The sequence below is a fragment of the Haliotis rubra genome, unplaced genomic scaffold (genome assembly GCF_003918875.1).
Source record: "Haliotis rubra isolate DU_JTF1 unplaced genomic scaffold, ASM391887v1 Scf10, whole genome shotgun sequence".
NCBI classification, from domain to species: domain Eukaryota; kingdom Metazoa; phylum Mollusca; class Gastropoda; order Lepetellida; family Haliotidae; genus Haliotis; species Haliotis rubra.
This window is the reverse complement of record NW_025764892.1, coordinates 2,591,994-2,606,278: the sequence shown is the minus strand read 5'-3', so window position 1 is coordinate 2,606,278 and position 14,285 is coordinate 2,591,994. Positions and strand designations below refer to the sequence as shown.

At 42.1% G+C, this 14,285-nt stretch overlaps 1 protein-coding gene across 1 annotated transcript; it reads right to left on the bottom strand.

Annotated features, from left to right (window-relative positions):
• Window positions 1-780: 780 nt before the first annotated feature.
• Window positions 781-13,340, bottom strand: LOC124260256 (cholesterol 25-hydroxylase-like). Its single transcript, XM_046694551.1, has 2 exons — window positions 13,007-13,340; window positions 781-3,187 (listed from the first exon to the last, which is right to left on the bottom strand). The coding sequence occupies exon 2, from the start codon at window positions 3,177-3,179 to the stop codon at window positions 2,226-2,228; it is 954 nt and encodes a 317-aa protein (XP_046550507.1). The 5' UTR covers window positions 3,180-3,187; window positions 13,007-13,340; the 3' UTR covers window positions 781-2,225.
• Window positions 13,341-14,285: the final 945 nt, after the last annotated feature.

The window sequence follows — 14,285 nt, the reverse complement described above, 5'->3', positions numbered from 1 at the left end:
ACACTGGGTGTGTACGTTCTTTAAAACAGCCAGTTTACAGTGTACATTCGTAGTATCAAACCGTGGCTTGATACATTTTGTTATGCTAGGCGAAGTACCAATTCCTCAAGTCATTTCACAAACACTGGCTTGTTTTCATATTATAGACGCTACACCGCAATTCGGTTTTTAAAGCTTTCATTATTATTTTGAAAATGAATAAAACAGGACTTCGATCGGTTAAAAACAATGTGTTTGCTGGCGGCCTGCACCTTCCTTGTATATCCCAGAAACAGTATTTCCTATAAAATAAACCTGTGTCAAGAAACTTATCCTTTGGGTATTACAACTTCCTGGTTCATAAGGGGCGGCGGGGTAGCCTAGTGGTTAAAGCGTTCACTCGTCACGCCGAAGACCCGGGTTCGATTCCGCACATGGGTACAATGTGTGAAGCCCATTTCTGGTGTCCCCGCCGTGATATTGCTGGAATATTGCTAAAAGCGGCGTAAAACCATACTCACTCACTCCTGGTTCATCATTGTGGTGCCTTTTCTAAACCTAAAACCAATTACGTCTTTTCATAAGTGCTAAAGATGACCGTTCCAACTTTTGACAGTACAAAATAGCAGGTCTTTATGCAATTCATCTGGTTGATATCGTCGGTGGGTGTTAAAAACACGATTCGGTATATATCATAAGCATGTGTTTCTGTCCCACTGTCAGATAGTAAAGATACAAAGTGTTTGCTTAAAGTCGAGCGTTCCTTGCCCGACGGATGGTATCGGTCACAAATACATGCAATGGCAAGACAATCATCTTTATTTCGGTGAATATAGGCCAACATCCCAGTTGGACATTTAATGACATGACGTGTCGAATACATACCAAACGTTTATGACATGAAGTAACGTCCAAACATAGATATCATTGTGTAACTGATGCAGTCAAACATATAATTTTACATAAGGCTAAATGATCGTCTCTGCAAGTATACGTATCGATAGGTATATAGTCGATGAGAGTTGACTGTTCAAAAGCATATACGCGAAGGTAATATATACTCTCTGGAGAAAAGCTATAAATGAAAAATTTGAAAATATATAAATAACTGTATACACAAGCTTACAAAAAAACCATTCCTGTTCTATTTTCTGTCTGGCTATGTTAAATAGGTCGCAGCACCCTATTGCTTGTCGTAAGAGCCGAGTAATCTGGTTCGGTGGTCAGGCTCGATCACTTGTCAGATTGTGTTTCATGGTGCCCCATCAGTGTAGAATGTGGTTCAAATTACCTTCTGCTGGTCTCGGATTATTTACAGGCAGTCTTGGTAGATGCGGAATATTGTGTAGTGATCATCGCTTAAAACTGCCTTATTTCAGTTGTAATTATGTGTCAGTGAGTATTTACGTAGATTTCATCAATATTCCAGTACCATCACAGCGGGGGCCACCAGAAATGGGCTTCATATTTTGAACGTGTGAGGAATAGAAACAGACGTGACGAGCGAGTGCTTTACCCACTGGACCTCTCAACCGTCCCTAAACTATGGCACGAAATCTTCCTATACACTATACATGAAAGGTGGTTAAACCACAAATAAATATTTCTCTGGATCGTCAATCCTCGTCAAAAATATAATTAATCAAGTAGGAAAAGCAGTTCAGAGGCAGCAGAGCTGAGTAAAGAGTATTCTTTTATTCTGGATTGGTAGAAAACGTACTCACTCTTGCATTACTACCATCCTGGCTAATTAGGTGGCGTGTCGGTATTAATGCACTGTTTAGTTATAATATCATTCTTCAGACTCTCGGGACTAAATGTTTTAAAAAAACCATCTATTCCTGAGGCATATGTCACTGTTCATTCAAGATACTATATACAATGATTTCTATAAAACGAAAATATATAATTTTGTCAGCAAGAATCGATGACTTCTTTCTTGACACACACACATATGATAAATCTGTTAAACGTTGTGAGTGTGAAGTGTGAGTGAGTTGGCTTTGACGCCGCTTTGAGCAATATCACAGTCGTATCACGTTGTCAGCTGATTGTGAGATGAAAGCCCAAAACGTCGCAGGTCGTAGACGTTTAACATGGTGATGATACCATACACGCACGGGTATAGTGGCAAACCAAGGCCAATCATTGGGATTCAAACCCACGATAGGCGGATCCTGAAGAGACATTACATATGACACACGGTAGCAGTGTAACGATATTATAACACGTTCAAACTCATATCGTTACAAAAGTTTGTTTTTCTGCTTCATTTCCAATAAATTGTCTAGATACGTTAAGAAAGGCTGGTAATGTCTCTTGCCTTCCAAATGGTGGGCGTAATGTTTTCTGGGGCCTCCCATGATTCCAAACGGCACTATTTTGTGGAGGCCCCACGGGAGATCATACCCAGTATGGTTATCAATAAGTAAATATATAAACACAGGAACGAACAACGCCCTGGTGACAGGATGGCTGTTGAAAACCTTGAGTGCAAAGTTGGCCGACAGTATGAGCGCGAGTCTCTCCCCTACCGTCAGTTGGTTAGTGACGTGAGCGTGCATCACATCGTGGTCGTGATGTAGGGCGTGGAAGGTTTTATATAACCAGAAGTTCTTGTGGAGAGCGAAATGCAGGAAGAAAAACATCGCATCATACAACAACACACTTGCGATAAGATCAAACACAAGCCCTGAGAAAGATGGCGGATCAAGCGGAAGTGCTCTTGTCGTCTGGATCCACGACTTCCGCTTCTCGACCCAAATCTCGGGGTCAACGCCGTGGTATTTCTTGACAATGAAAGTATCCAAGAGCATGAGAGGAGCCGTGTAGATAACAGCGTCAAGTAGCATCCCTGCTATAGACTGATGTTCGTACGTCACTGAAGGGCGGACTTTGTATTTGTTCAGAGACTTCATGTAATGGAGAGCGTAGGGGTATATAGGTATAAGAACTGCATAACAAAACGTGGCTAACCAGCTCTCGAAGTAAACCGAATTGAAAAGACTACTTTGTAACAGCCAGTACCACGCAGAGTTGGTCCATCTCTGGATTGGGTCGTAGTAGTACACGCACGCTGCAGCGGTAAGGGCGATAACTCCTCTGATGATTGCCACTGTGAAAACATGTCCTGACTGTTCCGTACTTTCAGTCAGGACGTCTTCTTTGTCATGCTGCTGTTGTACCCTCTGTGCTTTCATTGCGGTGGCTGGAATCAGACAGAAGAGAATATCATCAGTGCACCAACAAATTCACATATCATCCCATTTCACACAGAGAAACAAACCTATCCAGACATAACCATTCTGACATAAAAAGATCAATATGACGAGCCGATCACGAAAGTTAATTTCTTACATGTTGCATTTAACGTTATTGTCCATATTTGTGTTGGATCCAAACACAAACGTACAGCAGTCGTATATACTTTTATAACAAACACCGATGTGTTGACCTTGGGTGTTTTGAATTACGGCTCTCTCGAAGTGAGTGAGTGAGTTTACTTTTACGCCGCACTCAGCAATATTCCAGCTATATGGCGGCGGTCTGTAAATAATCGAGTCTGGACCAGACAATCCAGTGGTCGACAGCATGAGCATCGATCTGCGCAATTGGGAACCGGTTGTCTCGAAGTAAAAGATTGGTCCCTCCATATATCCCATTTTTAAGTCATCATTTTGCACTTGTGTCGAATCTCGGATGACTCGAAGTATTTACGTAGGTCGCTTCAACTTCGACACAACGGCGAGATGGACTGTATTTCTGTTTCGAAACCGTATCGTTTCTTTGGATCGTTTAACTTTCACTACAGCTGAGCAGATAGTCACGCATCGCACCTACTTTATGTGTAGTTTATACGCCATACTAATGTTTATCTATGGCAATAGATATATAATTTTGATAGAAACAGCTAACTGCATTCACGATGGAAAAGAGAACCGGTGAAATAGAAGATGTGGAAAATCTATATTTTCTTCATTTGGGGCTTTTGTATTACAGTAAAGGCTGGGCAGAAGGGAAATAGTCAGTTCTGAGACTGTGTGATGGACTACTAATACCCATATAAACGTTCTCACTGTGATTCGGAGACAACCAATACACCCTCCACAGGCTATGTAAATTAATATGAAGGCATACGTGAGTAAAAATAAATTAATAAGAAGACACACGTGTGTAAATATAACGGTCGTATATTTTGTTCTTCTGTTCGAGCCAATCGGATTCACTATTAGTGCAAATTCATAACCGTAATATAATATAAATGTCACGACTTGTAGTTGGTATGTACCGTGATGCAGCATAAAATATCGATGTAACACATACACATATGAGACAAATAGCTATTCAGTTCTTGAGACGACCCCTTTCAGGTGTAAGGTTTCAAGAAACACCCGATAAAATCTATCGTACGAGGTAGTAAGCTGCGCTAGAACTACAACTACACAATAACCAATTCCTGTCCCTCGATATGTGAACCGTGGTGTACATGATATATCTCGGACATGGGGACAGGCGCTAACAAGGTCCTTTCAGTGCCATGGCTGCAATCAGCGTCTAAAAGATGCGTTGTGAGACAGGTGCGATACACATCAGTCATGGGGCCACCTGATATCTGGCCATAATCCCAGGTTATTAAAGTATATACGAAATAACACATCTGTCACGTTATGCCACTGAACAGATACCGGTCAATAAATATTTATAGTGACATGCACAAGCAACCAAACAAGTCATATCGTCGGATGTCATGAATTGAATGTGAACACATCGACGACAAAACTATTTGCGTCGCGGTTTGCGCTCATCCGTCACTTACACAATGCAAACGCATTTTTAAAATCTATTTTGTAAGTTTAAGCAAGTAGCAAAGCCTCATCTTATTCTGTCATTGTATCCACGGGCACAGAAAAAGACAAAAACATGTTGCACACTATGTGATTTAGATGTCTAAATGTCACAAACAAATAGCCTATGTTTAAAAATAGCTAGGTGTGCTTGGAAGAAGTGCGTTGGAATAGAAATCAAACAACACAGGTGAGAAAACATAAGTATCGAAATAAGTAATATCTAAATTGTATGAACATATACAGTTGCGAAATAAACGCACGGGTCATAGCATGGGTCGATTGGGTAGCCTAAAGCGTCCGCTCGTCATGCTGAAGATCCGGGTTCGATTCCACACATGGGTGCAATTTCTGGTGTCCCCGTCCGTGTTATTACTGGAATATTGCTAAAAGGGGCGAAAAAGCATACTGATTCACTCACTCGTAGCTTTGGGACAGCTCCAAACGCGGTCGTCGTTGTTTGGGGCTTGGTGGTTTCGTAATAATAGTGTAGTTTGATGGTAGTGACATAAAAATGGGCAACGTCTCGCAAACTGACAATTAGCCAGGACTACTAAATTATTTTATGGGTGCACCGTACATGTGTGTATTGCAATAAAAGTAGATCAGTAATCGTCTCTGCTGAAAGCAGAGATTTCTTAGGCATGTGGGGCGGTGGGGTAGCCTAAAGCGTTCGATCGTCATGCCGAAAATCAGGGTTCGATTCCCCACATGGGTACAGTATGTGAAGCCCATTTCTGGTGTAACTCTCCGTGATATTGCTGGAATATTGCTCAAAGCGGCGAAAAACCATACTCACTCACTCTTATGGATGTGGAAAAAGGTTTTCCGAATTGTTAAACGCTATACACAGGATTTGTTTGTCCTTTTGAACTGTCCTCGATACGTATTCTGAAACATACACCAGTACACTCTGTGTCGGAAGGTTGTTGGTACTTGTGAGCTATCTATCAGAGAGATTACAGTTTACATACATTGTTTGTTGTTTAACGTTTTAGTCAGCACTTTTCCAGCTACTTGACGGCGGTTTGTAAACAATCCAGTCTGTACGCGAACATGCCTCCACCCCGTTGCCCTCTTAGGGAGTCACCGAGACTCACACCCGATACATTTGGTCGCTTTTACGACCAACACCGGTGGCTGGTGGACCTCTTCTCGCTGGGAATCCACAAGGGGTCAGATAAATATAGCATTTTATGACTTATGCATAATTTATTACTCCACTCAGAATGTGTTTCCTTTGCCTTTGGTATTGTGATTCGACTTGGAATTTGTTATGCATCTGTGCTGAAGCCCCAGGCAGGTATCGATCATGGATATGGTTATAATGAAGCTTGATAATTGCAAATGGAAAAAGTAACGAACAGAAAAGAAACGTGGCAGGAGACCCTGGTACAAAAGGTTTACAGTTCACACTTGTTTAATAATGTAAGAAGTAGGCCATCACAGCTGTAACATCGCATGACTGTGCAAATCTGGTAGAGCTTTGGAAAAACTGCAAGTCACCTACTACACATGTGTGCCACTAGGGCAGATCAATGCGATAAACGCGTTATGGTTGAGCAGGTTTCACAACGTGTTTGTTGGTAGTGAAGACCACAAGAAACGGAGGTCATCTCAGGTAGGTGTGAAAAGCACGACATCATCGTTCACCTCATCCTGACAGATTATCAGTACTCGTTCGTGGAGGTGAATATCGACCCAACGATCAAACCAATCAATAACGTTACCGTCGACGTCGTATTTCCCATTGATACAATCCCGTATTTTCACAACTGGAAGAATGAATCAAAGGCAGAATGTAATTTACGGCCATCAAATGGATTGACTACAATAGTATTTTCAATTGTAAGTCGTAAAACCAACAGCGTTCGTACCTGTCTTCTCATTTCAAAGCGTACATGTCCACATATACGACAATGCTTTTCGCAGAGATTCTATATGGTTATGGAAATGGTTGCTACTGCCAACACTCACATGCTAAGGCGGGCTTTGTGTACTTTGTTTATAGACGGCTCTACGTACATGTACCCGCATATTCGTGACAGCTCCAACATAGCAAAGATAAACAAGTCCATGTGACATATTTATGAGTGAGTGAGTCAGTTTAGTTTTACGCTTTTAGCAATATTTCAGCAATATCACGGCGAGGGACACCAGAAATGGGCTTCACACACTGTACCCATGTTGGGAATCGAGCCCGGGTCTTTGGCGTGACGAGCGAACGCTTTAACCACTGGGCTACCCCACCGCCCCGATATATGTATGAAATGCACTATAAAACATCGCTTTGTTCAGGTTAGGGCTGTGACTATTATATCCTTGTCAATGTTAAAGTGACGAGTTACCACAGGTATAAGGCTATCTTCGCCATGTGCAAGTGATCTGTCACGATTCTCCTAGGTCCATTTTAACATAAGGACATGCAACTGGCGTTGTAAATAAAGATCCGAGCCTGGGCTTCGTTCCATGAGGCATTTTTTGCTTCCATTTTCTGACACATACTCAAACTTCTCCCAAAGACGTGGAGCTGTAAGTTTATACGACCCTGTGAGATCTTGTAACTATTTTACGTCATTGTGATTTGAGTAGCGTCTCGATGCATTTACTATGACATTCAGTTAGGGCCATTAGACATTTCTTCATGGTTTTGTTCAATGATACAGATCAAGGTCATATCAGAACTTTACAAAATCCTGAAAACATCCCATAGTCGTTGCTATGTGAAACAGAATATTGTGATTATTACTGAACGTAGATGCATGTGTTTGAATTCTAACGTGAAGGAATACTACTTACAGTAATATTCTTTTATGAATTCGAATTTTCCTCGCTATGAAAGCGATCAGTGACGTTTTACACATGGTTACAAACTGGGTAAAGCCTTGAAGACAGGTGTCACGAAGAGGCTTCATTGAAGTCAGAGCAAAGGTTGGCCGTCACGACTGATGGAACTAACCTGTGCTTTCCCTTCTCGGCTCTTGTGACAATCAATAATAATGATTGATAAATATGCATACAACCCTGGAATCCCAACTCAACGTATGCCCATCCAGGTACACAATCCAAACCCTACAAATAACGTATGGCGCTTCTTTGAATCAACCATTCAAATTGATTCAGCTGTGTATTCAGGATAACATTCAAGCTCCTGGGATGCACTGATTTAATGGAGCAGAAAAGTTTCTGGAGATGCGCATTTGAATAGCTGACGTACAGTTCATATGACTTACTAAAATCAGTTCAAGTCACGCGTGTACACATCTACTGGTATCATCTGTCACTGGGCTGTGTGTGACCGGGTGGATCGACATTCAGCGTTCTTTCTAAAACCTTCGCCGAGTTGAGGTAGCACTACTAACCGGACCTATCAAGCGTTGTTGGGTTTTAGTACTACTACCAGGTGGCCACATACGACTACTACTATCACAACTACTACAAGCAAGGGTAGTTGTTGATTTTTTACTACTACTACTACTACTACTACTACTACTACTACTACTCCAACAACAATTGGACACAAGGGTTCTTGTTTTGATTTTTCCTTGATTGTCAAGACCAGAAGATCCAGTAAGAGTTAACATGAGCGACGGCCGTCACCGTCGTGGTTCAATGACGTGCATACTAGCAATCGTGCATCGATCCATGTGGTTGCGCCTTACAACCAGCATTATTACTACTAGGATGCTGACAGCCCATTTCCCCCGGGTACCGAGCTTTAGGTAGACAGGATCCCCGTTCCAAAAGCGATCTTCGTGCTAAGGTGATCGTAACACCCATAACGTAACACTGACTTACGGTCGTCTTAATGCTAAGTTGATCGTAACTCCCAAAACGTAACACTGAATTACTCCCAAAATGTAACGCTGACTTACGGTCCTCTCAGCGCTAAGGTGACCGTAACTCCCACAACGTAACACTGACTTACGGTCGCCTCAGCGCCAAGATGATCGTAACTTCCATAACGTAACACTGATTTACGGTCCTATCGGCACTAAGGTGATCGTAACTCCCACAACGTCACACTGACTTAACGTAATTGATTGTACTGACTTACGGTCGTCTGTAACACTGACTTACGGTCTAAGGTGATCGTAACTCCCTTAACGTAATACTGACTTACGGTCGTCTTAACGCTAAGGTGATCGTAACTCCCATAACGCTTTGTGGAACGGGGCTATGTCTACACAAAGCTTGTCCAACACGACAGTGGCGCACCTGCAGGGCTCTGTTGCTCAAAGGGCTTGCACAAATTGCCGTTCAGACAACAAGCTTTGTGCACAGAACATGAAGTAACATCATCTGCCGTGAAAAACATGCATAATGACTTTCGCAAGGGCATATCCGCTTTACAAATATATCACTGCGACATGTCATGAAAACATCGATGAATGCTTTAGAAGGGCTCACAGCGTTTACATAATATCATTACTCAGCATTTGCGGATCTATTCATGAAGTTGTGTTCGGTGAGGCGTTACAAAAAATACCCATTCAAAATGAGTTATGTACCAGTTGGTAATTAGTTTAGAAGCGGTTGCAAAAAACTGGTTGTTCTGGGTGGTTGGGGTATGTGTCCGTTAAATATCGGGTTAGAATTTGTTGTCACCAATCTATGTTGTCGTGAAGGGTGGCTACAGAGATCGGGTGCTCAGGCTAGCTATTTTACATGTCACCCTTTAAAATTGCCTTGATCGATATATACTTTTTTATGTCAATCACTGGATTGCCTGGTCCAGACTCGATCATTTTTACATACACGTCGTCATAGTGCTGGAATATTGCAGAGCCCCGCGATAAACAAAGAATAAACGCAAGGAGAACAAACACCGTAATCTGTAACTACTAAAAACATTTAGTGAGTGAGTGAGTGAGTGAGTGAGAGAGTGAATTTAGTTTTACGCCGCTGGTAGCAATATGCCTTCAATATCACGGCGGGGGACCCCAGAAATGGGCTTCACACATTATGCTCGCGCGAGACCTATCTACCCCACCGCCCCAAGAGAGAAGCATTTAATCAACTTCAAACCAAACAAAACTATGTGTAAGGGACAGGGCTTTAAAGATGATGGTGAAATGTAACAGATTTGTGATTACTCTTTCCGCGATGGCTGAGTGGGTTGGACAGTTCACCCTGTGTCCTGGTGAACAGGTGCCCCACTCTTCGATCCCGGATGAGACTCACCCCCCCAAGTACTGAAAAGTGTAATACCAAATGTAACATATGTTGCAACGGTGTGTGTTGATCTGATGAAACCGATACGGGGACCCAACTCTATAGCCAACGAAACACACGGAATAGAGTCGTGGGTTGCATAGCAAGTGTTCTTATACTCTATTGATATTATAATTATGGTAACTCCACCTGAGCGACATCTACCAGGCAGGCAGGTGTTGACTGAATAACACCCGATATGAGAGTGAGGTGGGATTTGGCGTGAGCAGCTTGAATAGCAGCATGAGACCCATGGTTTCAGCAACGGCGGCCTTCAGATAATCGAGAGGCCTCACATATTTAATCCGTTCAGCACATGCTTTATCAGGCTAAATCATTTATCACACTGCTTTGTAACTGACTGTAAAACCAACGTTGTTATTTCCTCAGCTGACGCGGACTAGTGTACTCAGGGGCGGATACAGCTTTTTTAGAAATGGGTGGGTGTGTGCACAGATCATTTCCAGCCGTTTTCACAAGTGTATCAATGGTCATTTAATAAACTATCAGGACAAAAATGGGGTGCGTACCCCTCCTCTGGATCCGCCTATGGTACTTGAGCAGCGAGTACAATTGTATGTTGAAATATCGAGTTTGTTACGTTTGAGACGACCCCTTAACTGTTATGGGCTCCGGGTCATCAGAATATCGTGTAAACACGATGTCGTTGTTTGCTGACGCATCGCTATCTTTCTTTATTATATTTTACTTGGTTATTAACGTCTCAGTTGCACTGCAGAATTCACATACGTTTTTACTGATGTGTTTTGTATCCACATTTATTGTTTCATTATCAAGTCGTGCACAGCCAAGGAATATCTACATGTCTCTCGTATACTGGAATACCAGGTTCGTTTTCTTTCTTTACGGAAAATATCCATATAGTATAGACCTACTAATATCAAGCCTTGGCACCCCGCTGCCAGGGTGGATATAGTGGCCCGTAATTTTGCTGATAGTGCATAGACAAAGGGACCGGATATATTTATCGTTGGACACAGCTATTTGGATCGGATATTTGGATTATAAGACATGCGTATTCGAACCGGCTATATGTTCGAATATATTTATCAAAGGACACATAAATTGAAACCGGATATATTATCTTCGGAGATATATGGTGGTACCGGATATGTTTATCATTGGCTATATAATTTTTATTTGGACCGGGCCTGTTATTCATGGGATATAAATACTTGGACCGGCTATATTTTTCATGGGATTTAAATACTGGGATATAAATACTGGGACCGGCTAAATTTTTCATGGGATTTAAATACTGGGATATAAATACTGAGACCGGCTATATTTTTCATGGGGTATAAATACTGGGACCGGCTATATTTTTCATGGGATATAAATACTGGGACTGGCTATATTTTTCATGGGATATATATACTCGGATCAGCAATATTATCACTGGACAGAGATACTGGGACCGGTTATATTTATAAGCGTATCATTAAGCTGTGACTCCCATTGTAGTAGTATTTCAGGTCAGGACATCAGTAATCGACTTCACACGTGGTAGCCAGGTAAATGGCCAACGCCTTAACCACGTCATAATTACTTCCACATTAGGAAAATGAATATCTGGTGTACAGTTAATAAAGTCAATACTTCCGCATTTACAGTAAAACAGTTTTGTGAGTAACGAGTCAGTGAGTGAGTCTAGGTTTACACCGCTTTTAGCAATATTCCAGCAATATCACGGCGGGGGGACACCAGAAATGGGCTTCACGCATTGTACCCATGTGGGGAATCGAACCCGGGTCTTCGGCGTGACGAGCGAACGCTCTAACCACTAAGCTACCCCACCGCCCCATCTGAGTAACGATAACAGTTATCAGACACTGTGTCATTAATATACTATGCATTGACATAAAAAAACCACCAGAATGTTAAAAGCATTCCTGAAATAGGTACATCTAACATGCGATCCAAGGGAGTAGAATCTATAAAGGTTCAGGCCTATTTGGCAATACTTCATAATCTATTCGGAGTAGGCCTACTTTACATAGAAAGAGAAAAGATAGTATCGGTGTTTCCAGTATTTGCGTCTGTGATCTCTCCAGCGTGAGGGTGAGTGACCTTTATGGGGTGTATCTAATGCTAGTCAATACAGGTAGAAAACATATATCTCGCTTACGCTCCAAACGGGTCTAGGACCCTGGAGAACAGGGCTCGTATAAACTGGCAGCCCTAGAAAGGTGCATTCAAGTCTTTGAAACACCACTTTGTTTGCTACAACTACAAGTTTAGCCAAGGTTCTCAATCCAGCCGTCAATGATATTAGTAAACATACATATGCAATGACTTTTTTCATGCATGTCACAGCATTTGTATCCAGGTATGACATTTGTACACGAGTGAATGAGTGAATGCGTGCGTGAGTTAGTGAGTGTGTGAGTGAGTGAGTATGGCTTTTTGCCGTTTTTATCATAACGGGGGACAGTGAAAATTGGCTTCACAATTTTTACCCATGTGGGCATCGAACCGGTTTCCGAGGCATGACAAGCGAACACCCACCTCTCGGAGTAACTGTCCTAACCAAGCTGTCAATATTACCAGTAGGTAAGTCACTAACATACAGCGTCTACAAAATGTCTAAAGTAGGTCATATATATAGATTCAGGTCTGCCAAATCGTGCATTTATAACAGACTCGCTAATCTAATAAGCCATGTCGATTTAACAGTCAGGTGAGGAAGCATCAGGTGGTCGGTCCAGAAGCTGACTGAAGATGCTTAGTCATTCATTGAAGCATTGAGTCAAACCTCATTAAATTTATATAGCAGTTAAACAACGCAGAGCCAGGGGAGACATCGATGTAGAAATCCTGATCAAGCCCGTTAACACGGAAGTATAGATATGATATCCCTGATAATAGATGTCATGTAAACCACTGATTACCCATGACTTCCGCATTGCAACAGGCACGTCAAAAGTAAAGTCCACAAGTTAACTTACTTTACTGGTGTAGGCACGCCCGCAGACAAAACTAGGACCGGCGATGGCCACGCTTTCTCCTGGTGTGACAGAGCTCCGGTGTTTGTCAACCCTCTCTGTGAACAACGAGCGGCGGTGAAGCAGTTGACCCAGCTGTGTACAATGTTTCACAATTCACACATGTAAGAAGCTCCAAGCTCCGTGCGCATGTCTCGTTTTAATTCATACTTCGTGGATCAGTAGTATATCCGACCGCTCCCGGGTCACCGATAGATATTGCCGCCCTCCACTTCGTCAAACAGTTCGGCAGATGGAGTGTCGTCTGCCCGGCGAGTCACAGCTGAATGAGCAACGCCTTCTCCTGGCCACCAGTTTGTGTAGCGCGTTACCATGGTGACTACTGCGATTGCCAGTCCATGCGGAGAGTAGGTGTAGTGATGGTTTTGCTTTACGTAGCATATGTTTTTGTAGGTAAAGGTTTATCAGGGGAAACGTTAATTTAGCTTGAAGATAAAAATATAATACAGATACACCTGTATCACTCATTCGCCATACTCCCACATAACATTGTTACATATAATCGATATCGCTTGCATGGCTGTATCAGCAAAGACAGTATCGATTTGACAATTTGAGCCAGCCAGTGATTTAACTTAGTACACAGCAAGCAAGGTTTTGATACATTTCGGAAAAAAACCATAGGCTACCCGGACGTTGCTGTACCTGCATAGACAACCTCCAAAAATATATTAACATGGACGGAAACAAATTCACCCCAACAAAAATATAGTTTCTGAATTATTTACAGGTGGGGGCTGGCCTGATAGACTCGAATTTGATATACCTATATCATGCAATGTATGTTTGCTTAAACCAGGATCTGAAATGTGATATCTGTATATGTTCCTGGTTCTCGCCTAAATATAGTGCGGGTGGATCTGAAGTCACGTCTTTCGTGTGGCATGTTTGATAATGACGAAATGGTGAAGTTTAAACAACTTTGAATGAATTGTTCCGAAGGGACTGAACGTAGGATGGGATAGGGGGTTGGGGGGCGGGGTGGAATTGGAATCGTACCATTACCGGACCACAATACACGTTTAGTTTAGTCGTCGAAACCCGCATTATATAACAAGTTTGTTTATCAATATATGACTTGTTAACCCGTTATGCCATCGTAACCTATCGGGAATCAGTTATTGACAGTGCAAATCTAAACATTTTACATGTCATATTTGTTTAATTACAATTCATCTTCACCAAAAAAACGTATCGCGTGAAATTTGTGTTCATAGCGACA

What these genes read in the sequence shown, in the direction of transcription:
- LOC124260256 (XM_046694551.1), bottom strand. Translation starts at nt 3,179, where the DNA reads ATGAAAGCACAGAGGGTACAACAGCAGCATGACAAAGAAGACGTCCTG.